Source organism: Mobula birostris, chromosome 2, assembly GCF_030028105.1.
Source record: "Mobula birostris isolate sMobBir1 chromosome 2, sMobBir1.hap1, whole genome shotgun sequence".
NCBI lineage: Eukaryota > Metazoa > Chordata > Chondrichthyes > Myliobatiformes > Myliobatidae > Mobula > Mobula birostris.
This window is the reverse complement of record NC_092371.1, coordinates 133,022,883-133,050,072: the sequence shown is the minus strand read 5'-3', so window position 1 is coordinate 133,050,072 and position 27,190 is coordinate 133,022,883. Positions and strand designations below refer to the sequence as shown.

Sequence of the window (27,190 nt, the reverse complement as noted above, 5' to 3'; positions counted from 1 at the left end):
GACTAAATAATTTCTTCGCAATTCTGTCCTGAATGGGCGCCCTTCAATCCTTAAGTCATGCCCTCTCGTACTAGACTCCCCCATCATGGGAAACAACTTTGCCACATCCACTCTGTCCATGCCTTTCAACATTCGAAATGTTTCTATGAGGTCTCCTCTCAGTCTTCTAAACTCCAAGGGATACAGTCCAAGAGCAGACAAACGTTCCTCTATGTTAACCCTCTCATTCCCAGAATCATTCCAGTGAATCTTCTCTGTACCCTCTCCAACGTCAGCACATCCCTTCTCAAATAAGGAGACCAATACTACCCACGGTACTCCAAGTGAGGTCTCACCAGCGCCTTATAGAGCCTCAACATCACATCCCTACTCCTATACTCTATTCTTCCAGAAATGAATGCCAACATTGCATTCGCCTTCTTCACTACCGACTCAACCTGGAGGTTAACCTTAAGGGTATCCTGTACGAGGACTCCCAAGTCCCGTTGCATCTCAGAACTTTGAATTCTTTCCCCATTTAAATAATAGTCTGCCCGTTTATTTCTTCTGTCAAAGTGCCTAACCATACACTTTCCAACATTGTACTTCATTTGCCACTTCTTTGCCCATTCTTCCAATCTATCCAAGTCTCTCTGCAGACTCTCTGTTTCCTCAGCACTACCGGCCCCTCCACCTATCTTCGTATCGTCAGCAAACTTAGCCACAAAGCCATCTATTCCATAATCCAAATCTTTGATGTACAATGTAAAAAGAAGCGGCCCCAACACGGACCCCTGTGGAACACCACTGGTAACCGGCAGCCAACCAGAATAGGATCCCTTTATTCCCACTCTCTGTTTCCTGCCAATCAGCCAACGCTCTATCCATGTATGTAACTTTCCCGTAATTCCATGGGCTCTTACCTTGTTGAGTAGCCTCATGTGTGGCACCTTGTCAAAGGCCTTCTGAAAATCCAAATATACAACATCCACTGCATCTCCCTTGTCTAGCCTATTGGTAATTTCCTCAAAAAATTGTAATAGGTTTGTCAGGCAGGATTTTCCTTTAAGGAATCCATGCTGAGTTCTGCCTATCTTGTCATATGCCTCCAGGTACTCCGTAACCTCATCCTTGACAATCAACTCCAACAACTTCCCAATCACCGATGTCAAGCTAACAGGTCTATAATTTCCTTTTTGCTTCCTTGTCCCCTTCTTGAATAGCGGAGTGACATTAGCAATCTTCCAGTCCTCCGGAACCATGCCAGAATCTATCGACTTTTGAAAGATCATCGCTAATGCCTCCGCAATCTCCACAGCTACTTCTTTCAGAACACGTGGGTGCATTCCATCTGGTCCGGGAGATTTATCTACCTTTAGACTATTCAGCTTCCTGAGTACTTTCCCTGTCGTAATTGTGACTGCGCACACTTCTCTTCCCTGCCACCCTTGAGTGTCTGGTATACTGCTGATGTCTTCCTCAGCGAAGGCTGATGCAAAATGCTCGTTCAGTTCCTCTGCCATCTCCTTATCTCCCATTACAATTTCTCCAGCATCATTTGCTATGGGTCCTATATCTACTCTCACCTGTCTTTTACCCTTTATATACTTGAAAAAGCTTTTAGTATCCTCTTTGATATTATTTGCTAGCTTCCTTTCATAGTTCATCTTTTCCCTCTTAATGACCTTCTTAGTTTCCTTTTGTAAGCTTTTAAAAACTTCCCAATCCTCTGTCTTCCCACTTATTTTTGCTTCCTTGTATGCCCTCTCCTTTGCTTTAACTTTGGCTTTGACTTCTCTTGCCAACCACGGTTGCATCCTTTTCCAATTCGAAAATTTCTTCTTTTTTGGAATATACTTGTCTTGCACCTTCCTCACTTCTCGCATAAACTCCAGCCACTGCTGCTCTGCTGTCTTTCCCGCCAGTGTCCCTTTCCAGTCAACTTTGGCCAGTTCCTCTCTCATGACACTGCAATTTCCTTTACTCCACTGAAATACCGACACATCAGATTTCGGCTTCTCTTTTTCAAATGTCACAGTGAACTCAATCATGTTATGATCACTGCCTTCTAAGGGTTCCTTCACCTCAATCTCTCTAATCACCTCCGGTTCATTACACAATACCCAATCCAGTACAGCCGATCCCCTAGTGGGCTCAACAACAAGCTGTTCTAAAAAGCCATCTCGCAGACATTCTACAAATTCTCTCTCTCGAGATCCAGTGCCGACCTGATTTTCCCAATCCACTCGCATGTTAAAATCCACCACAATTATCATAACACTGCCCTTCTGACAAGCCTTTTCTATTTCCTGTTGTAATTTGTAGTCCACATCACTGCAGCCGTTTGGAGGCCTATAAATAACTGCCATCAGGGTCCTTTTACCCCTGCGATTTCTTAGCTCAACCCATAAAGATTCTGCACCTTCCGATCCTGTATCACCTCTTTCTAATGATTTAATATCATTTCTCACCAATAAAGCCACGCCTCCCTCTCTGCCTACCTTCCTATCCTTCCGATACACTGTGTATCCTTGAACGTTCAGCTCCCAGAGACATGCATCCTTTAGCCATGTCTCAGTGATGGCCACAATATCATACCTGCCAATCTGTAGCTGTACGGCAAGATCATCCACCTTATTCCTTATGCTGCGTGCATTTAAATATAACACCTTAAGACCAGTGTTTGGTACTTTTCGCTTTGATTTCACTGCAACTTTATTGCACTGCAACTCATCCCAATGGCTACAAATTTGCCCCATCACCTGCCTGTCTTTCCTGTTCACTATCTTAGATTTATTTCTGTTTTCCCCTTCCTCCGCTCTGTCATTCCGGTTCCCATCCCCCTGCCAAATTAGTTTAAACTCTCCCTAACAGCTCTATTAAACTTTCCCGCCAGGATACTGATCCCCTTCGGGTTCAGGTGTAACCTATTCTTTTTGAACAGGTCATACTTCCCCCAGAAGAGATCCCAATTATCCAAGAATCTGAAGCCCTGCCCCCTGCACTAGTATCTCAGCCATGCATTCATCTGCCTGATCCTACTATTCTTGCCCTCGCTAGCACGTGGCACAGGTAGCAATCCCGAGATTACTACCCTGGAGGTCCTGCTTCTCAGCTTCCTTCCTAACTCCTGGAAATCTCTCTTCAGGAACTCCTCCTTTGTCCTATCTATGTCATTGGTACCAACATGTACCAAGATAACTGGCTGCTCACCCTGCCAACAGTGCCTCTTTCTTAGCCTCGACATATTCCAGCACATTAACCTATTCTCATTAGCCTTGATCATTCATGCCAGTCATCCTCCTGTTCTTCATGTACTTGTAGAACACCTTGGGATATTCCTTAATCTTACTCGCCAAGGAATTCTCATGTCATCTTCTAGCTCTCCTAAGTCCTTCCTGGCTACCTTGTAACATTCAAAGGTCCTGTCTGATCTTTCCTTCCTAAGCCTTTAAGTATGCTTCTCTCTTCCTCTTGACTAGATGTTACATCTCTCTTGTTAACCACTATTCCTTCACCCTAGCATCCTTTCCCTGCAACAAACCTATCCAGAACTCCTGCAAGTGCTCCCTAAACAACCTCTACATTTTAGTTGTACATTTCCGAGTACCTCTGTTCCTACTTTATATTCCCAAGTTCCTGCCTAATAGCATCATGATTATCTCTATCTCAATTAAATACCTTTCCATACCATCTGTTCCTATCCTTGTCCAAGGCTAAGCTAAAGGGTCAAGGAGTTGTGGTCTCTGGCCGAAATGCTCACCCATCGAGAGATCCATCACCTGAGCAGGCTTATTGCCCAGTACCAGATCCAGTATGGCCTTTCTCTAGTCAGCTTGTCCACATACTGGATCAAGAATCCTTCCTAGACATACCTAACAAACACTGCCCCATCTAAATCTCTTCCACTAATGAAGTGCCAATTAATATTAGGGAAGCTGAAGTCACTCAAGACAAAATAAAACCCTGTTATTTTCGCACTTTCCAAAATTTGCCTACTGGTTTACTTATCAGGCTGTTAGGAGACCTATAGAATACTCATGATAGAGCGATTACTCCCTTCCTGTTTCTGACTTCCACCCACACTGACCAGTAAATGATCCTCTATAACGTCCTCCCTTTCTGCAACGGATTAGCAATGCCACTATCCCACCTCTTCTGGCTCCCATCCTGACCCTTTTGAAGCATCTAAACCCTGGAGCACCCAGCAGCCTTCTCTGCCCTTCTGACAGCCAAGTCTCTGTAGTGACCACAGCACTGTAGCTCTAAGTATTGATCCATGCTCTTAAGTTCATCACTCTTCTTATTGATACATCTTGCATTAAACATATTTCAGCCCATCAAACTGCAATGCATTATGCCCTATTTACTGCCTATCCTTCCTGACAGTCTCTCTACACGTTGTATCTACCTTTACACCAACTGCTCCATCATATGACTGTCAACTCAGGTTAACCCCACCCCCCCAACCCCATCAATCTCATTTAAGATTTCCCCAACAGTTCCAGCAAACTTCCCTGCAAGGACATTGGCCCCTATCAAGTTCAGATGTAACCCGTCCCCTTTGTTCGGGTTATATCTTCCCCAGAAGAAATCCCAATGACCACAAATCTAAAACCTAGATTTTTATATTCAATGGCAACAAAACTCTTTCACTGCTTTTTCCACCTGTACTGCCATCTTCAAAGCTTTATTCAAAAATACCTCCTAATCTCTGTTCTTCAACACGTTATGCTGAAGGATCAAGGCAATCTATTTAAATTACCATCACTTTAAATTTACATCAGGCCCACTGGAAGCCTCTGATGTTCATAATTATGACACCTCATTGAATCCAGAAGATTCCTTCATGACATTTATAATTTCGTACCTTCTAAGCAGAACACACCAAGCTAAGGTAACCTAGGAGTACTTAGTAAAAACAGAAAAGTATGAAAGTCAGAAAGTACAGGAAAATGGTCTTAATAAATATTGCAACAGGGAAACCCCTGAAATAATTCTGCAACCTAAACTGAAAACTTAAGGACAATGCTTGACCTCAAGTTACATTGTTAACGCAGGAGATTTCGGTGAGATTTCAATGAAGGCAATTTCTATCAACAACTGCAAGCCATTTCGTTCTGCAACAAATGTTCTTAAAGAAATAAAATAAATATACTAAACTGCTACAGATTGGTTTTGAGAGGACTGATCATTACAAAAACTGTTTCCAGTCACGCTTACAAGTGTCAGTTGGACACACAACAACTTACTTCGTCATCCAGGCTCTCAAGTTTCCTATCGAGCTGCTGCAGCCTGTAGAGGTGAAACTCCTGCTGTAGATCATTTGACTCAGTGAGATTCTTCAACATCTGTTGAGGGTACCTGCTAGGGAAACAGGTCCCAATATGATCGATCACAGCTCGCTCCAGCCACACTTTGCCCTGGGCCAGTAGCCGATCAGCCAGATAGTACCTATGAAAGAGAAACAGCAGCTGAGAGAGAGAAAAAAAAACACAAAAATGTACTTTTGGAGTGGCTGTTAATATTTAGTAGTAAAAGTAGGTAAGAGCTCCTCAAATCAATGCAACTCACATGGTAAATGTGCTCCTACAATCCACAACCTCTGTCAGGGACAGCAGGTATGAGGGAACCTCACCCCAGTTCCCCTCCAATTTGCACAAAATCCTGATCTGGAAATTGCTGAAGTGAATTCTGATACCCAACTGTGGGAACACCTCAAGGACTGCAGCAGTCCAAGGCAATGACACACACCTTCTCAAGGACAGTTAGGAAGGGCAATAAATGGCAACAATGCCAAATCCTAAAAACTAATATTAAAAAAATCCTCTCAATTCAGGGTCATTGAATTTTGACCCAGAAACATTTAATTTTAACTGGTTAAAAAATTTAGAACAACAAAATTGAAAGTGATGGCATTCTTAACTGATGGTAGTGATTTGGAAGTTGTTGAAGAAACCTTGGCAAGTTGCTGCAGCACATGGTCATCTGAGATAGTGATGAGGGCTGTGCAGGATGGTTGAAGAATCAAATAGTAGATATGCATTTTTATAATCCATACAAATTACCTGTAGAAATGTTCAAAGGTGTTAGCAAGTTCAAGTCCTGAAAGGAACAGCATTGGCTCCAAGACCTGCTGCAGCTGGTTTAGCGTTTCCACATTACTTATGTTCATTTCACTTTCTTGAATCCGTCGATCAATGTACTGTGCAAATTGCTCACTAACCTGAAGAATAGAGTTACATTTAGAGCAAGATCCTTTACATGAAAGTTGCCAACTTTGTTCACATCTCTTCCAGCTTCCTTTACTCGATTCCTGATAGACTGTTCCTTTCCTGACCCCATTACAAAAATTGAAGATGCATCCCAAAGAATTCTTGGCATCCTCCCTTTCATGACTACAATAAGTCTTCCCAAAACACATCCCTTTTCCCTGCAAACTGCTACTGCATCTTTTTTTTTTACAAATACCCTGACTGCAGCAATGCTGCTCAAATCCTAGCCTGTTACTCAAAACTTTAAACATCTCCTATCAGGATCTCATCCTTAATACAGCAGTGGAAAGATTTTCCATCTGTCATAATAATTCAGGATGCGCTGGAATTTCTCCTAGTTAAATATGGGATAAACTGAAATGACTACTTCCATCCCGACTGATTTTATCCTGCTCCTCTGCCACTTTCACCCAATACCCAGGTATTGTTAACAAAATCTGTCTTTGAACATAATTTCTTCTCCATCACAAAGAACCCATTATTCCACCCCTGTAACAGAACGCTACCTGTCAATGCTCCTACCTCAGCTTATGACTCATACAAATTTTACCTAGCTAAGGAACTGAAAATATCAACACTTACTTACTTAAACATAATCCTTTTATTTATGCATAAGATGTAGCTGTATCTAGCATTTAAAGCAGAGAAAGTTAGAAATTAACAACACTGGTTGGTCAGATTTGGTGAAAATGGTAGATGTGTTTTCCTGAAGGACAATAGTGAGAGGATCTTTTCAAAAACCCTGTACTTTCATAGTTTTCATTGCAGATAACAGTTGTCCTCACCTAGGTTTCTTTAATTTCTTGAATTTAAATTTCCTGGCTGTGGTTGGTGATATTCAAACTCCAATATGTAATTCAATCAACCTAGATACTTGTCCATTAACTTAAGCAGAAAAACCCTTAAGTAATAACAACTTTCAGACCAGTCCAACAATTCCTTTATTTCACATCTTAGCCTTCTAATGATTTCCATATTTCTCCAATTATTTTTCCGCCTTCTTTGGGCTCATACACCCCATTTGCTCTTAGACATCTTTTCATTTCCTCAAAAATTCCCTATCCCTCAACCGGGCCATCACCCTTTCTTCTCAATAGTATAGTTTCATGTCTAAGCTTTCAGTCATTCCAAATAATATTTTTTATCGTTAATTTAGTTGAAACCAATTTCACAATAAACCAGGAAAAAGAATGGTGAAGAATACTGTACATACACTGAAAGGAAATGACTTACAAAATATAATTGAAAAAATAGTTCTCCAGCAGAGGTAACAAGCGCAGCTGATGTATCCGAGTCTGCACCAGTGGAAGCACAATAGATGTATGTCACTCCAAGATTTTGTGTGACACTACAGAAGGTCAGTGTCACTCAGGCTTTACCAGTGACAATACAGACCATCTTTGGAAAGTCAATCTTTATTTTTACCATCAATATTTTTATAAAGGTCCTTCATTTGAGAATATGTCATGCTGCTAGCTGCAGGTTTAGGGTGAAAGGTGATATATTTAAAGGGAATCTGAGGAGGAACTTCTAAACCTTCTCTCTCATGTACTAGAATGATAACAACTCACGACTTCCCTAGTTCTAACATGTTTACATTTTCGCTTACCATAACGTTGTAATATTCCTTATATGCTATCAATCTCCAGAGCAGAGATGCAGGACTGTAGCATTAAAATTTGGAAAAATAATTCATATAATATCAACACGCAGAAATTTATCTATTTCTAACCACCAGAACTACTAGTCAAACTCAGCAGAGCAGATTCTGTATATTCACACCATCTTGTTCCCAAGGTTGAGAATCAAGAACTTGAGGAGAAAGGTTTAGGGTGAGCAGGGAGAAAATTAACAGGAACCTGAGAGGCAACTTTCTTTCCAGCCAGAAAGTGGTCAGTATATGGAATGAGCTGGAAGTGGTTGAGGCGAATACTAAAAAAAAACACTGGACGGATACATGGATAGGAAAAAACCTTAAAGGGATATGGGCCAAATACAAGCAAATGGGAGTAGCTGAGATGGGTTTCCTTGGTCAACATGGACTTGCTGGACCAAAAGACCTGCTACCATGTTTCGATGACATATTTCTTTCCAACACATCTCTTTCCAATTTCATTTTTCTCACATAGGCATTGACTTTTAGTTGTATTGTTTTTATTAAACATAAGTGGAGGCCTAATAATAATCCAACGTCTGTGAGACCGAGTTGGTCTTAATTGCTATCAATTCTCATCCTTTCACCGAATAAGATTCTGTGAAGTTGAACGGTTGGTAAATGTACAGTAGCTGAACAAGTCATGTGTTTTTCTGTATGTATGGTAACACTGGCAAGGTCAGCATTTGATGCCCATTCTTGCCCAGAATTCCTATAAAGTGATTAGTTGGACAACATTTAAGAGACAAGCATATTTCTTTGGATCCAAAGGCCAAGGCAATAGCAGGAGAAAGAGTTCAAAAAAAGCGAGTGGGTCAGTCAAGACATTCTGCCACCACAATTTCTGAAGAGACCTTGAATTGCATAGCAAGACACAGTTCAAAAGAAGCAAGTGGGGGCAGTCAGGGCGTATTGCACGTCACAGCTCCCATGGAGATGTTGCAGTGTGCGTAATTATAAAAAGTTAGGTTTAGAAGCAGCATGGACATTGTGTGAATGGGCCAGTGTTAGAGTGGGCTGTTTAGAGGCTTCGGTAAGGAGAGTAGATTTTTCTTTCTTGCTTTCTATTGCACAATTAGAGCAGTGGGGATGCCAGGCAAGGTAGTGAAATATTCTTCTTACAGGATGTGAGAAGGCAGACAGACCTCTGATGACTACACCTGCAAAAAGCGCATCCAGCTAAAGCTTCTTTCAGACTCTGTTAAAGAATTGGAACTGAAACTGCATGAACTCCAGATCATTTGGGAGGCTGAGGGGTTGATCAGCAAGGCATACAGGGAGATTGGTACACCCAAGGTGCAGGACACAGGTAACTTGGTGAATGTCAGTAGATGGAAAGGGGATAGGCAGCTAGTGCAGAGTACTTCTGTGGATGCTTCCTTCAAAACAGGTATACTGCCTTGGATACTGCTGGGGAGGATGACCTAGCAGAGGAAACCCACAGCAACCAGAACTCTGGCACTGAGTCTGGCTCCGTGACTCAGAAGGGGAAGAGGAGAAGAGTGCAGATTCATTGCTTAGGGGAAGAGACAGGAGGTTCTGTGAGCAAGAACAAGATTCCCTAATGGTATGTTGACCTAAAGATGCTAGGTTAGGGACATCTTGGACCTAGTCCACAGCATTCTTAAGTGGGAGGGTGAGCAGACAGATGTCATTTTCCATGTCTGACCCAATGACATGGGTAGAAAGGGTGATGAAGTCCAGCAAAGTGAGTTTAGGAGTTGGATGCTAAACTAAAGGACAGGACCTCCAGCATTGTGATCTCAGGATTGTTATCCATCCAACATGCTAGTGGGGCCAGAAATAATAAGAAAAGACAATTCAACACAGGGCCAAGGAGGTGGTGCAAGAGGGAGGGCTTCAGATTTCTGGATCACTGGGGTCTCTTTCAGGGAAGGTGTGACCTATACAGAAGGATTGGTTTGCAGCTGAACTGGAGGAGGACTAATATCCTTGTGGGAAGGTTTAGTAGTGCTGCACGGAAAGGGGCTTTAAACTAGAGTTACGAGGAGTGGGTGGGAACCAGAGCACTAGAGCAGATAATGGAGTAGTTGTGGGGAAAGATGTTGTTAACTTACATGCATACCAAGTCACAAATCCAAAGGAGCATGGTGGGACTAATGTTCTGTGTTGTGTACATTTCAACACAAGGAGTATTGTAAGAAAGGCACATGAGCTTAGGGCATATTCAGCACCTGGAATTATGACACTGTGGCTATTAGTGAGACTTGGTTGCAGGAGGAGCAAGACTGGCAGCTCAATGTTCCAGGGTTCCACTGTTTTAGATGTGTTAGAGTGGGAAGGATTAAAAAGGGAGGGGTAACATTACTAGTCAGGGAAAATGTCATAACAATGCTCACAGGACAGACTGGAGAGCTCATCTACTGAGGCTACCCGGATCGAACTAAGCAGCAAGAAAGGGATGACCATGTTAATGTGGCTATATTATTACCGCCCAACAGTCCGTGGGATTTAGGGGAGCAAATTTGTAGAAAGATCGCAGGTTGTTACAAGAAACATAAAGTTGTGATAGGAGGTGATTTTGACTGGACTCCCATATTATAAAAAGGCTGGATAGGCTAGAGTTTGTCAAATGTATTCAAGAAAGCTTCCTTAATCAGTACATGGAGATTCCAACTAAAGAGTGCAATACAAGATTTGTGTAGAGGAACGCCTTGCGTCTAGTGATCATAATACCATTAATTTCAAGATAATTATGGAGAATAATAGGTCTGGTCCTCAGGTTGAGAATCTAAACTAGAGAAGGGCCAATTTTGATGGTATCAAAAAGGATCTGGCAAGTGTGCATGGAACAGGTTGATTTCTGACAAAAAGTGTACTTGGTAAGTGGGAAGCCTCCAAAAGTGAAATTTTGAGAGTACAGAGTTGTATGTTCCTGTCAGAATAAAAGGCAAGGATAACAGGTTTATGGAACTTCGGTTTTCAAGAGATATTGACGCCCTGGTTAAGAAAAAGGAGGTATACAGCAGGTGTGGGCAGGAAGAAGCAAATGAGGTATTTGAGGAGTCCAAGAAATGCAAGCGAAGACTGTACGAATTAAGGAGGGCTAAAAGAAGGCATGAGATTGCTCTAGCAGACAAGGTGAAGGAGAATCCCAGGGGTTTCCACAGATATATTAAGAGAGAAAGGACAGCAAGAGACAAAATGGTCCTCTGGAAGATCAGAGTGCTCATCTATGAATGGAGCCAAAAGATAAGTGAGAGATCATAAATGGAATTTTTGCATCTGTATTTACTTGGGAGACACACAGCGTCTACAGAAGTGAAGCAAAGAAGCTGTGAAGTCATGGACCGTATTCAGTTTACAGGGGAGGAGGTATTTGCTACCTTGAGGCAAATTAGGGCGGATAAATCACTAGGGCCAAACAAGGTTTTCCCTCAGACCCTGTGGGAGGCTGGTGCAGAAATTGCAGGGACCCAAGCAGAGATATTTAGAACATCCTTAGCCACTGGTAAAGTGCCGGGAGGTTTGGAGGATAGCTAATGTTGTTCTGTTGTTTTTAAAAGGCTCTAAGGATAAGACAGGTAATTATAGGCTGGTGAGCCTGACATCAATAGTGGGTATGCTATTGGAACATATACTAAGAGACCAGATATACAAGTATTTGGAAAGAAAGGGACTGATTAGGGATAGTCAATATGACTTCATGCTTGGTAGGTCATGTTTCACCGACCTTACTGAATTTTACGAGCAAGTTACCAGGAAAGTTGATGAAGGCAGAGGATGTTGCCTGCATGGACATAAGATATAGGAGCAGAATTAGGTCATTCGGCCCATCACGTCTGTTTTGCCATTTCATCATGGCTGATCCGATTTTCCCCTCCCCCAATTTCCTGCCTTCTCCCCGTATCACTTCGAGCCCTGACCATCAAGAATCTATCAACCTCTGACTTAAATATACATAAAGACTTAAAAGGGCTGTGTTGAATATTAATACAAACAATGGCAGATGGATGATTAGTCTGGTTCAATGCTGTAATTTTGAAGTCAAGCTGTCAATATTTGGTGAGGGTTCAGCAAGCCACTGCCATCCTAGAGAACAGGATTTCAACACAGTTACTTTAATGGTGATTAACCTACGTGCATAGCAGTGAGGTGGGATAGCTGGAGAAATGCTGCAGAGAAGCCCTTGCGCAATGCCAATACAAAGGCAGTCTGTTGCCCAAATAGTTCTTCCATAGCATTCTTCAGCTTTAGGTATATGTCCCGGTAGCGTTCAACAAAATTAGGGGAATTCCATGCTCCATCCAGGAATCGTTTAACCTAGTGAGGGAAAAACAAAGCAACAAATTATGAAATGCATGCATTCAAAATGTGCAGTCTGTCATTTAATGAACATGTGAAATTTTCCTATCTCCTCCCCATTCCACTACCATGCAATGAATTAAAGCACCATTTTTTGATCTGAAATTACATGAAGGAAACAGTAGGACAAAGCACCGTCTAATTCGTTCCACCACCTGATCTCTGCTAATCTGATCATAGCCTCAGATGTACTTTTTGTGAATTCCTCCACATTAAACACTTCCAATAATTTCTCCTCTACAGAACTATGAAAAGGTAGAAAATTCCAAAGTTTTGAAAAGAAATTCCTCCTTATCCCAGCTTTAAATGGGTGACTTCTAATTCTGAAACTATGCTCTTTAGTTCGATTCCTCCAAAAGTACAAACATCTCATTATTAACTCTATTATGATCCCTCAGCATACTGTATGTTTAAAAAAATCACTTATAAACTCTGATTAGCATTGACCCAAACTGCTTCACCTCTCCTCATAAATCAATTCCTTCATGGAATGAAACAACCATGGAAGCTCTTCTGAAAAACTTCAAGTGCACTGTTCTTTAAATTAAGAGGCCAAAATGGTATGCAGCCCTCTAAATACAGACACACCGATGTCCTGTCCACCTGCAGCATCTTCCTTATGTTTGGTACAACACACCTTTTACAATTAAATCCAACATTCTGTTTTCAGTTGCTGTAACTACAGGCTAACTTTCTGAGTTTCATGTACAAGGACAGCCTCAGCAATGTGTAGTCAATCTCCATTTAAACAATATTCTGCTTCTTCCAATCTTTATACAAAAAAGAGGTATCCTCATATTCCATTTGGCAAACTTTTGCCCACTCACCAAGTAAAAGTCTCCTTACAGATTCTGTGAACTCCTCAAAAGTCAGTTTCCCAACTTGGTATCATCAGTAGATTTGAGAATGATACACTTGCTAACTTTACCCAAATAATTAAAATAGATTGTAAAAAGTCAGGATCCCAGCACCTTCTTGGGATACCCAAGTAGTTAAAAAAATGATCCATTAATCTCAACTATGTTTTCTGTTAGTTGGGTAAATGTTCATTCCTCGTAGCATTGCTGTGTATGTGGCCATTTACACAACAATATCATTAATAAAAATGCTAGAGACTGGAGCTGTTAACAGGGGCTTTTACTTTCGGAACCCGAACTGAACACATGTTTACAGATCAATACAAGCCCAATAGCGCATGCTCAATAATGTGTTACTACAACATAAAACAGTCTCATATTATACAGTCGGCTATATGGTACACTCCTCCCCTTTTATTTTAAAAGTGTATCAACTTTTTTTTTAGGGACACTACTCTAAACAAATACTGTTACAAATACTGGATGTGTACCCTTAATATACAAATGCCCACCAACTGTTTAATTAGTAACTTATTACTATGAAATTATAACAAAGTAACGTAGTAATAATAATAATTATTATTATTATAGCTGAAGTCTCTGGGGAGAGGGGGCTTCTCTGCCTCTCTGGGTAATGACTGCCCTGCAACGTTTGATTTGGGGAATTAGTCTCCACAGGTACATCAAGCGGGTCCTCAGCACTAATAACAGGCTTATCTGCGGGCGAGGCTGATATGGTCACATCAGGGGTGTTTGCTTCTATGTCCAGGGAGTCAGGGCAAGATGTTGTTGTGTTTTCCACCTGAACATCCAAGACTTGATCCACATGACGTCTCCATACATTCTCTCCCACCTGTACTCTATACATCAGTGGCCAGTCAATGGCGGAAATTATACCCGGCTGCCACTTTTCAGTCCGGTAATCCCGTGCAAGAACTGACTGTCCCACATTGAAGCTCCATGTTGGTTTGAGAAGATCCATGCAGGACCTCAGGTTCCTGTTCAGAAACATCATCGCTGGAGTCTGGTTAGTTGTTGCATGTACTGAATTACAATAGGCAAAGAGGAAGCTGTCTATCATGTGTTGTAGTGGTCGATTTTCACTGTCCCTTGCCTTGAGGGCTATCTTGAATGTCTGTACAAATTTTTCTGCCAAGCCATTTGTAGATGGATGGTAAGGAGTCGACGTAAAGTGTTTGATTCCATTGTTCTTCACAGAACTTTGGAATTCTTCAGAGACAAATTGTCGTCCATTGTCTGTGCAGATTTGCTCTGGTATGCCATTCCTGGTGAACATGGTCTTCAACACTGTAATGGTCTTTTCCGATGTGGTTGTCTTCATTTTGATTACCTTTGGCCATTTGGAATGTGCATCAACGGCAATTAAAAAGATAAGAGTCCATGAATGGTCCAGCAAAGTCGATGGGCGCTCGCTGCCATAGTGATGAAACACAGAAATATAGAAACAAGGTGCAGGAGTAGGCCATTCTGCCCATCAGCCTGCACCGCCATTCAGTATGATCATGGCTGATCATCCAACTCAGAACCCTGTACCAGCCTTCCCTCCATACCCCCTGATCCCTTTAGCTACAAGGGCCATATCTAACTCCCTCTTAAATATAGCCAATGAACTGGCCTCAACTGTTTCCTGTGGCAGAGAATTCCACAGTTTCACTACTCTCTGAGTGAAGAAGTTTTTCCTAATCTCGGTCCTAAAAGGCTTCCCCTTTATCCTCAAACTGTGGCCCCTCATTCTGGATTTCCCCAACATCGGGAACAACCTTCCTGCATCTAGCCTGTCCAATCCCTTTAGGATTTTATACATTTCAATAAGATCCCCCCTCAATCTTCTAAATTCCAACGAGTATAAGCCTAGTTGATACAGTCTTACATCATATGAAAGTCCTGCCATCCCAGGAATCAATCTGGTGAACCTTCTTTGTACTCTCTCTATGGCAAGGATGTCTTTCCTCAGATTAGGGGACCAAAACTGCACACAATACTCCAGGTGTGGTCTCACCAAGGCCTTGTACAACTGCAGTAGTACCTCCCTGCTCCTGTACTTGAATTCTCTTGCTATGAATGCCAGCATACCATTTGCCTTTTTCACCGCCTGCTGTACCTGCATGCCCACTTTCAATGACTGGTGTATAATGACACCCAGGTCTCGTTGCATCTCCCCTTTTCCTAATCGGCCACCATTCAGATAATAATCTGTTTTCCTGTTTTTGCCACCAAAGTAGATAACCTCACATTTATCCACATTGCCATGAATTTGCCCACTCACCTAACCTATCCAAGTCACCCTGCATCCTCTTAGCATCTTCCTCACAGCTAACACTGCCGCCCAGCTTCATGTCATCCGCAAACTTGGAGATGCTGCATTTAATTCCCTCGTCTAAGTCATTAATATATGTTGTAAACAACTGGGGTCCCAGCACTGAGCCTTGCGGTACCCCACTAGTCACTGCCTGCCATTCTGAAAAGGTCCCGTTTATTCCCACTCTTTGCTTCCTGTCTGCCAACCAATTCTCTATCCACATCAATACCTTACCCCCAATACCGTGTGCTTTAAGTTTGCACACTAATCTCCTGTGTGGGACCTTGTCAAAAGCCTTTTGAAAATCCAAATATAGCACATCCACTGGTTCTCCCCTATCGACTCTACTAGTTACATCCTCAAAAAATTCTATGAGATTCGTCAGACATCATTTTCCTTTCAGAAATCCATGCTGACTTTCTCTGATGATATCACCACTTTCTAAATGTACTGTTATCACATCTTTGATAACTGACTCTAGCATTTTCCCCACCACCGATGTTAGGCTAACCGGTCTATAATTCCCCGGTTTCTCTCTCCCTCCTTTTTTAAAAAGTGGGGTTACATCAGCCACCCTCCAATCCTCAGGAACTAGTCCAGAATCTAAAGAGTTTTGAAAAATTATCACTAATACATCCACTATTTCTTGGGCTACTTCCTTAAGCACTCTGGGATGCATACCATCTGGCCCTGGGAATTTATCTGCCTTTAATCCCTTCAATTTACCTAACACCACTTCCCTGCTAACATGTATTTCCCTCAGTTCCTCCATCTCACTGGACCCTCTGTCCCCTACTATTTCCGGAAGATTATTTATGTCCTTCTTATGTTCCCTGCCAGTTTTCTCTCATAATATTTTTTCCTCTTCCTAATTAAGCCCTTTATCCTCCTCTGCTGGACTCTGAATTTCTCCCAGTCCTCAGGTGAGCCACTTTTTCTGGCTAATTTGTATGCTTCTTCTTTGGAATTGATACTATCCCTAATTTCCCATGTCAGCCACGGGTGCACTACCTTCCTTGATTTATTCTTTTGCCAAACTGGGATGAACAATTGTTGTAGTTCATCCATGCAACCTTTAAATGCTTGCCATTGCATATCCACCGTCAACCCTTTAAGTGTAATTTGCCAGGCTATCTTAGCTAATTCACGCCTCATACCTTCAAAGTTACCCTTCTTTAAGTTCAGAATCTTTGTTTCTGAATTAACTATGTCACTCTCCATCTTAATGAAGAATTCCAGCATATTATGGTCACTCTTCCCCAAGGGGCCCCTCACGACAAGATTGCTAATTAACCCTTCCTCATTGCTCAATACCCAGTCGAGAATAGCCTGCTCTCTAGTTGATGCCTTGACATGTTGGTTCAAAAAACCATCCCGCATACATTCCAAGAAATCCTCTTCCTCAGCACCCTTACCAATTTGGTTCACCCAATCTATATGTAGATTGAAGTCACCCATTATAACTGCTATTCCTTTATTGCACACATTTCTAATTTCCTGTTTAATACCATCCCCAACCTCACTACTACTGTTAGGTGGCCTGTACACAACTCCCAGCAGCGTTTTCTGCCCCTTAGTGTTATGCAGCTCTACCCATATCGATTCCACATTCTCCTGGCTAATGTCTTTCCTTTCTATTGTGTTAATCTCCTCTCTAACCAGCAATGCTACCCCACCTCCTTTTCTTTCATGTCTATCCCTTCTGAATATTGAATATCCCTGAATATTGAGCTCCCATCCCTGGTCACCCTGGAGCCATGTCTCTGTGATCCCAACTATATCATATTCATTAATAACAATCTGCACTTTTAATTCATCCACCTTGTTACGAATGCCTCTTCCACTGACACACAAAGCCTTCAGGCTCGCTTTTACAACACTCTTAGCCCTTATATAATTATGTTGAAAAGTGGCCCTTTTTGATTTTTGCCCTGGATTTGCCGGCCTGCCACTTTTACTTTTCACCTTACTACTTTTTGCTTCTACCCTCATTTTACACCCCTCTGTCTCTCTGCACTGGTTCCCATCCCCTGGTTATGAACTAACCTCCTCTCTCCTAGTCTCTTTGATTCCCACCCCCTAACCATTCTAGTTTAGAGTCACCTCAGTAGCCCTCGCAAATCTCCCCGCCAGGATATTGGTCCCCCTAGGATTCAAGTGTAACCTGTCCTTTTTGTACAGGTCACACCTGTGCCAAGAGAGGTCCCAATGATCCAAAAACTTGAATCTCTTCCCCCTGCTCCAATCCCTCTGCCACGTATTTATCCTCCACCTCATTGCATTCCTACTCTGTCACGTGGCACAGGCGGTAATCCCGAGATTACTACCTTTGCGGTCCTTTTTCTCAACTCCCTTCCTAACTCCCTATATTCTCCTTTCAGGACCTCTTCCCTTTTCCTACCTATGTCATTGGTACCTATATGTACCACGACCTCTGGCTCCTCACCCTCCCACTTCAGGATATCTCGGACACGATCAGAAATATCCCGGACCCTGGCACCAGGGAGGCAAACTACCATCCGGGTCTCTGGACTGCGTCCACAGAATCGCCTATCTGATGAGGGCCACTCCCACAGATGGAGAGGAGCTTGTGGTGTGTTCTGGATCTTTTGACATCCAGAGCAGTTCTTGATCACGTTCTCAATTTGTTTATTGATTCCTGGCCACTACACATAGGCGCGGGCAAGACCTTTCATCTTCACGGTACCCAGGTGCCCCTCGTGCAGTCCCTCCAGCACTCTGGTGCGTAACTTGGGAGGAATCACAACTCGTGAGCCACGCATTAGTGTTCCCTGACACACTGACAACTGCTCCTTTCTCGATGAGAAGGCTGGAAAGAGTGTGTTACCCCACGCTGGCCATCCCTTTTCCATGATGTCATACACTTTTGACAATGTAGGGTCGTTGCGTGTTTCCCTTTCAATGAGGCTGTTTGTTACTGGTAATTGTTCAACTATTGTTGTGTGAAAGATCTCTGCTGAATCCATTTGCATAATTACCTCAGAAGTGGGCAGTGGTAAATGTGACAAACCATCTGTGTTGCTTGGTCCCCTTGTGTTCGATGTTGTACCTGTGACATCCTAAGAAAAGGGACTATCACTGTAGCCTTTGCGTTGTCATCACTGGAATGCCTTTTCTTGGATTGAAGATTGACACGAGTGGCTGATGGTCAGTCAACAGAGTAAACTTTTGGCCATACAGATAGTGACTAAATTTCTTGACCCCCCACACAAGGCTTAGGGTCTCTCTGTCAATCTGTGCGTAGTTGCGTTCAGCTGAAGTTAGGTGTTCTTGAGGCAAAGGCTATTGGTCATTCGGAGCCATCAGGAAACTTGTGCAATAACACGGCTCCTATCCCATGGGGCAAGGCATCACAAGCTAGTCAGATAGGAAAGGAGGAATCAAAGTGCGTGATCACCCGGTCTGAAGTTATGAGTCTTTTAGTTTCTTGAAACGCTTTCTCACAGCTCTCAGTCTACTTCCATTGTGTCCCTGCCTGTAATAATGCATTTAGTGGGTGTAGTACTGTGGATAGGTTAGGGAAGAACTTGTGGTAGTGGTTCACTGGACCAAGATATGTTCTCAGCTGAGAGACATTTTCAGGTGGTGGTGCTCTAAGCACCGCTTCTACCTTGTCTTGAGACATGTGTAAGCCATCCTTGTTGATCGCATGCCCATGGTATGAAATTTCCTTTTTGAGAAACTCACATTTCTATCCATTAGCTCTGAGCCCAGAGCCTTGTCGTAACCTGGGAGCACTTGTTTTAGGTTAGAAAGGTGTTCGTCGTCATCTTTGCTGGTGACAATGATGTCATCCAGGTAACACTGAGTCCCTGGAATCCCCTGCAGAACCTGGTCCATTGCAATTTGCCAGATTGCAGGAGCTGATGCTATCCCAAACACCAACCTGTTGTACTAATAAAGTCCTTTGTGTGTATTTATTGAAGAAGTGACGGCGGAGACCTCAAGGTGCCCCAGACACTTCTCCGGAGCGACTACCGTAAAGCCCTGTTGGTGGCCATCCACAGTTGCCAGAAGTGAGACCTCTGTTGCTGACCTCCGAAATCGAGCCCGAGGCTCGGCTGGAGCAGAGGCCTCCGCAACCATGACTCGGTTTACGGACTTGTTTCAGCAAGGAGCCCGGCCATCTGGGATTAAATGTCGGCTTCGGGGCCCGACCCAATCGACAGCCCGGGCCCCCAACAGATGAAAGTGGCAGTGGAGTCTCCACCATTACTCGGTCCGACCTGGCGCGCACGACGACGCGACCGGCCGATCGATTCCCGCGGGACACGTCCTCCAACCTCAAAGAGCTGACAACAACACACTGCATCGATGGAGACCTGGAAAGATGCACTACTTACCGAGGAAGCGTGGGAAAAGAGCTGGGCTGCTGGTCAGATTGAAGCTGAGGGGCTTCAGGGTCCCTATGCCCACCATCCTACTGGCTAATGTGCAAGCCATAGAGAACAAGGTAGATGATCCTAAAGGGAGACTCACCTACTGCAGGGAGAAGCAGAACTGCTGTGTATTCTGTTTCACTGAGACCTGGCTCTCCCCTGCCACCCCCAATGGTGCCATCCCACCGGAGGGATTTTCGATCCATTGGATGGACCGCACGGTGTCTTCAGGCAAGACGAGGGGAGGTGGTGTCTGCCTACTGATCAACACTGGGTGATGCTCGGACACAGTGGTACTGACAAGCTCCTGCAGCCCGGACCTGGAACACCTGTCGGTGAAGTGTCATCCCTACTATCTGCCACAGGAATTCACCTCGGTCATACTGACAGCGTTCTACATCCTTCCCAGGCGGACGTGGAGTGTGCTCTGAACATACTGTATGCCAAAGTCAATGAACTTGAGACCAGGTATCCAGAGGCTTTGCTCATTACAGCCAGGGACTTTAACCAGGCCAACCTCAGAAAGGCGCTGCCAAAGTTATATCAACATGTCCCCTGCCCCACTAGAGGCCCGAATATACTTGACGACTGCTACACAGCAGTCAAGGATACCTACGGTTCCGTCCCACGACCTCACTTTAGAAAATCAGACCATCAGGCCATACTCCTCCTCCCGGCATACAAACAGAAACTGAAGCGGGAGGTCACGGTGTCAAAAGTAGTGTCACATTGGATGGAGGAAATGGATGAGGTCCTCCGTGACTGCTTTGAATCGGTGGACTGGTTAGTATTCAAGGGCTTGGCAGCTAACCTCAATGAGTATGCCTCAGCTGTCACAGACTTTATTTGGAAATTTGCGGAGGACCGTGTGTCTCACAAGACAATCCGGGTATTCCCCAACCGGAAACCTTGGATGAATTATGAGGTCAAGTCCCTTTTAAAGGCTAGAGCTGCGGCTTTTAGGTCCGGGGGTACCAGTCGCTACACAGAATCCAGGCGTGAACTCCGGAAAGCCATTATGGGCGCCAAGGGGCAATATCAAGGCAAGTTGGAAGCCCAGGCTAACCAAAGGGATGCCAGCAGACTATGGCAGGGTCCAAATGAGATCACTGCAGGCAAAGAAAAGGCTGGGAATATCAATAACTGTGGTGCTTCTCTTCCTGACGAAATTAACGTATTCTACGCAAGATTCGAACAGAAGAGGAGCATCCCGCTCCCTCCGGATGAACCGGACTTGGTGGCATCGAGATTCATCGTCACCGAGGACGTTAGAAGGGCCTTCCTGAATATAAATCCAAGGAAGGTGACGGGTCCAGATGGCGTCCCAGGATGCGTTCTCCGGGCCTGTGCAAGCAAGCTGCTGGAGCGTTTGCTGATATCTTCAACTGCTCCTTGTTTCAGTCTAAGATCCCCTCGTGTTTTAAGAAGGCAACGATAATCCCAGTGCCGAAGAAGAGCAAGGTGGCATGCCTGAATGACTATCGACCTGTGGCTCTGACATCAATTGCTATGAAGTGCTATGAGAGATTGGCTGTGGCACACATCAACCACAGCCTACCGGTCAACCACAACGCTTTGCAATTCGCCTACTGGAGCAACAGGTCAACGGCAGATGCTATCTCTCTGGCCCTACATTACTCCTTACAACAATTGGAGAATAGAGACGCATACGTAAGGCTCCTTTTCATTGACTACAGCTCTGCCTTTAATACCATCATTCCAAATAAACTGATTCCTAAGCTCCGGAACCTGGGCCTTAGCACTCAGATCTGCAGCTGGATCTTCAACTTCCTCACAGACAGGACCCAGGCTGTAAAAATAGGGGACAAGCTCTCCTCTACAATCACTCTGAGCACCGGTGCCCCACAAGGCTGTGTACTCAGCCCCCTGCTGTACTCACTGTACACCCATGATTGTAAAGCCAAGTTTCCATCGAACTCAATATATAAGTTTGCTGCTGACACAACAATTGTAGGCTGTATCTTGGGTAATGATGAGTTTGAGTACAGACAGGAAATTAAGAACCTGGTGGCATGGTGCGAAGACAATAACCTCAACGTCAGCAAAACGAAGGAATTGGTTGTTGACTTCAGAAGGAGTAGAGGACTGCACGACCCAATTTACATCAGTGGTGCGCAAGTGGAACAGGTCAAAAGCTTTAAGTTCCTCGGGGTCAATATCATAAATGACCTGACTTGGTCCAACCAAGCAGAGTTCACTGCCATGAAGACCCACCAGCGCCTTTACTTCCTGAGAAAACTAAAGAAATTTGGCCTGCCCCCTAAAACCCTCACTAATTTTTATAGATGCACCGCAGAAAGCATTCTTTTAGGGTGCATCACAACCTGGTATGGAAGTTGTCCTGTCCAAGACTGAAAGAAGCTGCAGAAGATCATGAACACGGCGCAGCACATTACACAAACCAATCTTCCGTCCGCGGACTCACTTTTACACCGCACGCTGTCGGAGCAGTGCTGCCAGGATAATCAAGGACACGACCCACCCAGCCAACACACTTTTCATCCCTCTTCCGTCCGGGAGAAGGTTCAGGAGCTTGAAGACTTGTACGGCCAGATTTGGGAACAGCTTCTTTCCAACTGTGATAAGCCTACTGAACGGATCCTGACCCGGATCTGAGCCGTACCCTCCAAAAATCTGGACCAGCCTCTCGGTTTTTTTGCACTACCTTACTTCCCATTTTTCTGTTTTCTATTTATGATTTATAATTTAAATTTTTAATATTTACTAATTTTAACTATTAGAATATTTTTAATATTTAATATTTGCAACCCAGGGAGTGTGAAGCGCAGAATCAAATATCGCTGTGATGATTGTACGTTCTAGTACCAATTGTTTGGCGACAATAAGGTATAAAGTACAAAGTACTGTCAGGTATTTCTTGGATGCTTCCTCGATTTCCATTTGAAGGTAAGCCTAGGTCAACTCAATTTTTGTGAAATGTTCCCCTCCTGACAGGGAAGCAAAAATATCCTCAATATGAGGTAGAGGATACTGTACTGTGCGGAGAACTGGGTTAACAGTCACTTTAAAGTCACCACATATGCACACCTTACTTGGTTTTCCTGGTTTTATGCTGGAGGTTTTCTTCATCACTGGAACAATAGGGGTGGCCCATTCACTCCAATCCACCTTTGACAGGACCCCACTCTGCTCCAGATTTTTCAGCTCTGCCTCCACTGTAGGACGGATTGCATATGGCACTGGCCTGGCTTTGTGAAAGTTTGGTCATGCATTTTCCCCAATCTCAATCTTTGTTTTCATGCCCCAAAGTGTACCTATTCCTTTCATGAACACTTCCCCAGAGTCAGCGAGTATTTGCGACGGTCTCTTAGATGTAGCCTTGCTGCCCTCCTTTGCTGACACATTTAGTGTCTTGATGGTGTGCCAATCCAACTGAATTTTCCTGAGCCATTCACGTCCCAGCAACGGTGGTCCTCCATTTTTCAGTACATAGAGGTTCAGTTGCTGTGTTTTACCTCCGTGGGTCACTGTCACTTTAACTTTGCCTTCGGGGCCGCACTTTCTGTCCTGTGTAAGTCTTTAGCAGTAGCTTAGTTCGTTTTAGAGGTAGGTGCGAAAACAGTCATTTGTAGTCGCATACACAGATCACTGTTAAGGCTGAGCCTGTGTCCAACTCCATTTTCATTTGTGGAGTGATCCATATTATTCTTCCATCATCTGTCTCCTCCACACTGTGAAGTGGCAAACAAAACAGTTCACTTTTGTCTGAGTCACTTTCATCAGAATTGCTTTCTTTCATCTTGTGCACATTATTGTATTTTCCTATCTGGGGTTTCTTCTTTCTCTGTATTTTGCCCTTTTCCTGCTGTTTACTAGTTTTGCATACTCTGCCAGTGCGGCCCTGTTTGCCATGGTTTCCACATTCTTTATCTTTAAACTAACAACCATCAGGGTCATGTGACCTGTTTCCACAATGGTAACATTTCTTTCCTTCATTTCTGCGGTGACATTTTACTTGTAGCATATTCCCGAAATTTTTGTTGTATCTCTGAAGCACCTCGTGCGGCTGTTTCTAATGATATTGAGATGTTTAGCGCTTTCTCAAATGCTCTTTTTCACACAGAAGCTTCTTCTGTGTGGTTTCACAGTACATGCCTCACAGTAACCTACCCCTCAACGCGTCTGATAGACCAGCTCCAAATTTACAATGTTCTGATAATTTGCGCAATTCAGCACAATATTCAGAAAAGCTTTCATTTTTGCTCTGATTCCATTTATGGAATTTAAATCTTTCAGCAATGACCAGCGGTTTGGGGTATAAATGCTGTTGGAGAGTGTCTACTATTTGCTTGAAAGTTTTGTCAGCTGGCTTTTCAGGGGTTAACAAGCTCCGTAGTAGGCTGTATGTTTTCACACCCATTACACTAAGTAAGACACTGGCTTTCTTTTCTGTATTAACATCGTTAGCATCACAATATACCTCTATTCTTTCAATAAGTTGCCCAGTCTTCGGCTATGTCCACACTACGGCGGATAATTTTGAAAACGCCGGTTTCGAGTAAAAACAACAGGCGTCCACACTAAGCGTTTTTCAAAATATCTCCGTCCACATTAGGCGGATATTTGGGCGAATCTCCTCCTACTGGGCATGCGCAGGACACGCAGAAAACAAGCGAAGAGGAAACGGTGTACTTAGTGCGTGCTTGCCCAGTTACAGAGTAGAAAAACTTTAAAGGAATTGCTCTTGGCTCTCGCGCAGGAGGACTTAAAACTTAAAAAAAAACAGATACTGGAGCGTATGGAGGCAACCGACAGGGAGTTCACGGACAGTATGACCCAGCTGACAATGAACATTAAAAAACTGACTAACTCTGTTGCATTGATAAAGCACCCTGTTAAATGTATAAAACGTCTGCATCAGTGTTATCTTGTACTTCCATACATTACATTACATTAGACTGTTACACATCTATTGTCAGAGAAGTACTTGCATAAATAGGTAAACCACCTTCATACAAGCAAGGACAGAAAACAGGGCGAAGTAACTATTCTTATTTATTTAGTAAGCTATGGGTCAAAGTATTTGGTGAGTACATAACTGTTCTGGCTTCAATCTCGTTGCCATCTGTTCTGAAATTGTTAGGTGGTGGCGTTCAAGAAAATAACGAACATCTGTTCCGGCACGTCATGACAGTGTTTTTAAATAGTCAAAAAAGCTCACTTTACAATTTAACTCTCACGCCGTTCACACTGACTGCACGTTATGTGCATACAAGTTAACTGCAGAGAAAATTTACAATACTGATGTTTTTTACACCAGGTTCGTTGGTGTTCACATCCCAGAATGATTCCTTCATTATTCCCACATCCAAATCCCTGACAGATTTGGGAAAGAGGCTGGAATTAGTCCCAGGTGATCATAACAGCTTGCGCAGTACCAAGCAGAAACAGAAAAAAGCATTGTTGTTGTGGTGTTGTCATGACAATGTTTTTAAATCTCTCTGTTTACCCTGTACACACTACACCGAATATTAAGCGTTTTCAGATTAATTCACTCTGGAGAGCGTTTTCGAAAATCTCCGTTTTTGGGGGCTGAAAATGCCGGCTCAGTGTGGACGGGAGGACAAAACGAAGAGAAAAAGGTTCGTTTTCAAAATTATCCGACGTAGTGTGGACGTACCCTTCAATACCACTATCAAACACTGTAATGATTCCAATTAATGCCATCCTTGTTGTGTTAATTTATCCTTGTTATGTTAATTTATCCCTGGTCCCTTGTTAATTTAACCCCAGTCCCTTGTTTTCTTTTTGACTCACGAGACCTTTTTTCTTACTAGCATCATGAGCGTACTCTGGTTAGATTTATCTCCCTCCTGAGGCAGGCAGATCCTCAGCCCTGGGGTTCAATGTCGGCTGTGGTCTCGCCTGGACGCGCCGCGGCTCCGACTGCATCTTTCGGTCTCCCGACGTTCCTGACTCCGACTGAACTCCCTGTTTTTGCAAGGAAATGTACTAAGGACATGTGGTCGATGTTTAGGGATCTCTTGCTGGACGTCAGAGATAAATTTGTCCTGGTGAGGAAGATAAAGAGTGGTAGGGTGAAGGAACCATGGGTGACAAGTGAGGTGGAAAATCTAGTCAGGTGGAAGAAGGCAGCATACATGAGGTTTAGGAAGCAAGGATCAGATGGGTCTATTGAGGAATATAGGGTAGCAAGAAAGGAGCTTAAGGGGCTGAGGAGAGCAAGAAGGGGGCATGAGAAGGCCTTGGCAAGTAGGGTGAAGGAAAACCCCCAAGGCATTCTTCAATTATGTAAAGAACAAAATGATGACAGGAGTGAAGGTAGGGCTGATTGGAGATAAAGGTGGGAAGATGTGCCTGGAGGCTGTGGAAGTGAGCGAGGTCCTCAATGAATACTTCTCCTCAATATTCAGCAATGAGAGTGAACTTGATTACGATGACGACAGTACGAGTGAGGTTGGTGTTCTAGAGCATGTTAACATTAAGGGAGAGGAGGTTGGGATATTTTCAAAAATGCAATAAAAACAAAAATCTGTGATATGTTAATTCACGTGAACCTTTATTTAACTGACAAAAGTACAAAGAAAAGATTTTTAATAGTTTTAGTGACCAACTTATTTGTATTTTGTAAACATACACAAATTTAGAATTTGATGGCTGCAACACACTCAACAAAAATTGGGACAGAGGCATGTTTACCATTGTGTTACATCACCTTTCCTTTTAATAACACTTTTTAATTGTTTTGGAACTGAGGATACTAATTGTAGTAGATTTGCAATTGGAAATTTTGTCCATTCTTGCTCGATATAAGACTTCAGCTGCTGAACAGTCCGTGGTTTCCGTTGTCTGATTCTCCTCTTCATGATGCGCCATACATTTTCAATAGGAGATAGATCTGGACTGGCAGCAGGCCAGTCAAGCACACGCACTCTGTGTCTACAAAGCCACGCTGTTGTAGCCCGTGCAGAATGTGGTCTGGCATTGTCCTGCTGAAATAAGCATGGACGTCCTGGAAAGAGACATCACCTTGATGGCAACAATGTCTGTCTAAAATCCTAATATACCCCTCACAGTCAATGGTACCTTCACATACATGCAACTGGCCCATGCCGTGGGAACTGATGCACCCCCATACCATCACAGATTCTGGCTTTTGCACCTTTCGCTGATAACAACCTGGATGGTCGTTTTCATCTTTGGCACGGAGAACTCGACGCCCGTTTTTTTCCGAAAACTAGCTGAAATGTGGACTCATCTGACCACAGCACACGGTTCAACAGTCTTTCGGTCCATCTGAGATGAGCTCGGGCCCAGAGAACTCGCCGGCATTTCTGCATAGAGTTGATGTATGGCTTCCTCCTTGCGTAATACAG

The 27,190-nt window shown here is 43.5% G+C and overlaps 1 protein-coding gene across 5 annotated transcripts in view; it reads right to left on the bottom strand.

Moving 5' to 3' along the window:
- The window catches only part of LOC140191307 (cullin-9), a 332,978-nt gene that overhangs the window by 80,613 nt on the left and 225,175 nt on the right, over positions 1-27,190 (bottom strand). For all 5 annotated transcript variants that reach the window (XM_072248616.1, XM_072248607.1, XM_072248588.1 and 2 more), the window contains 3 exons: positions 12,010-12,192; positions 6,048-6,205; positions 5,232-5,433 (listed from right to left, as the gene is read on the bottom strand). In XM_072248616.1, the coding sequence (XP_072104717.1) occupies positions 5,232-5,433; positions 6,048-6,205; positions 12,010-12,192 (543 nt within the window). The remainder of the gene's footprint in view (positions 1-5,231; positions 5,434-6,047; positions 6,206-12,009; positions 12,193-27,190) is intronic.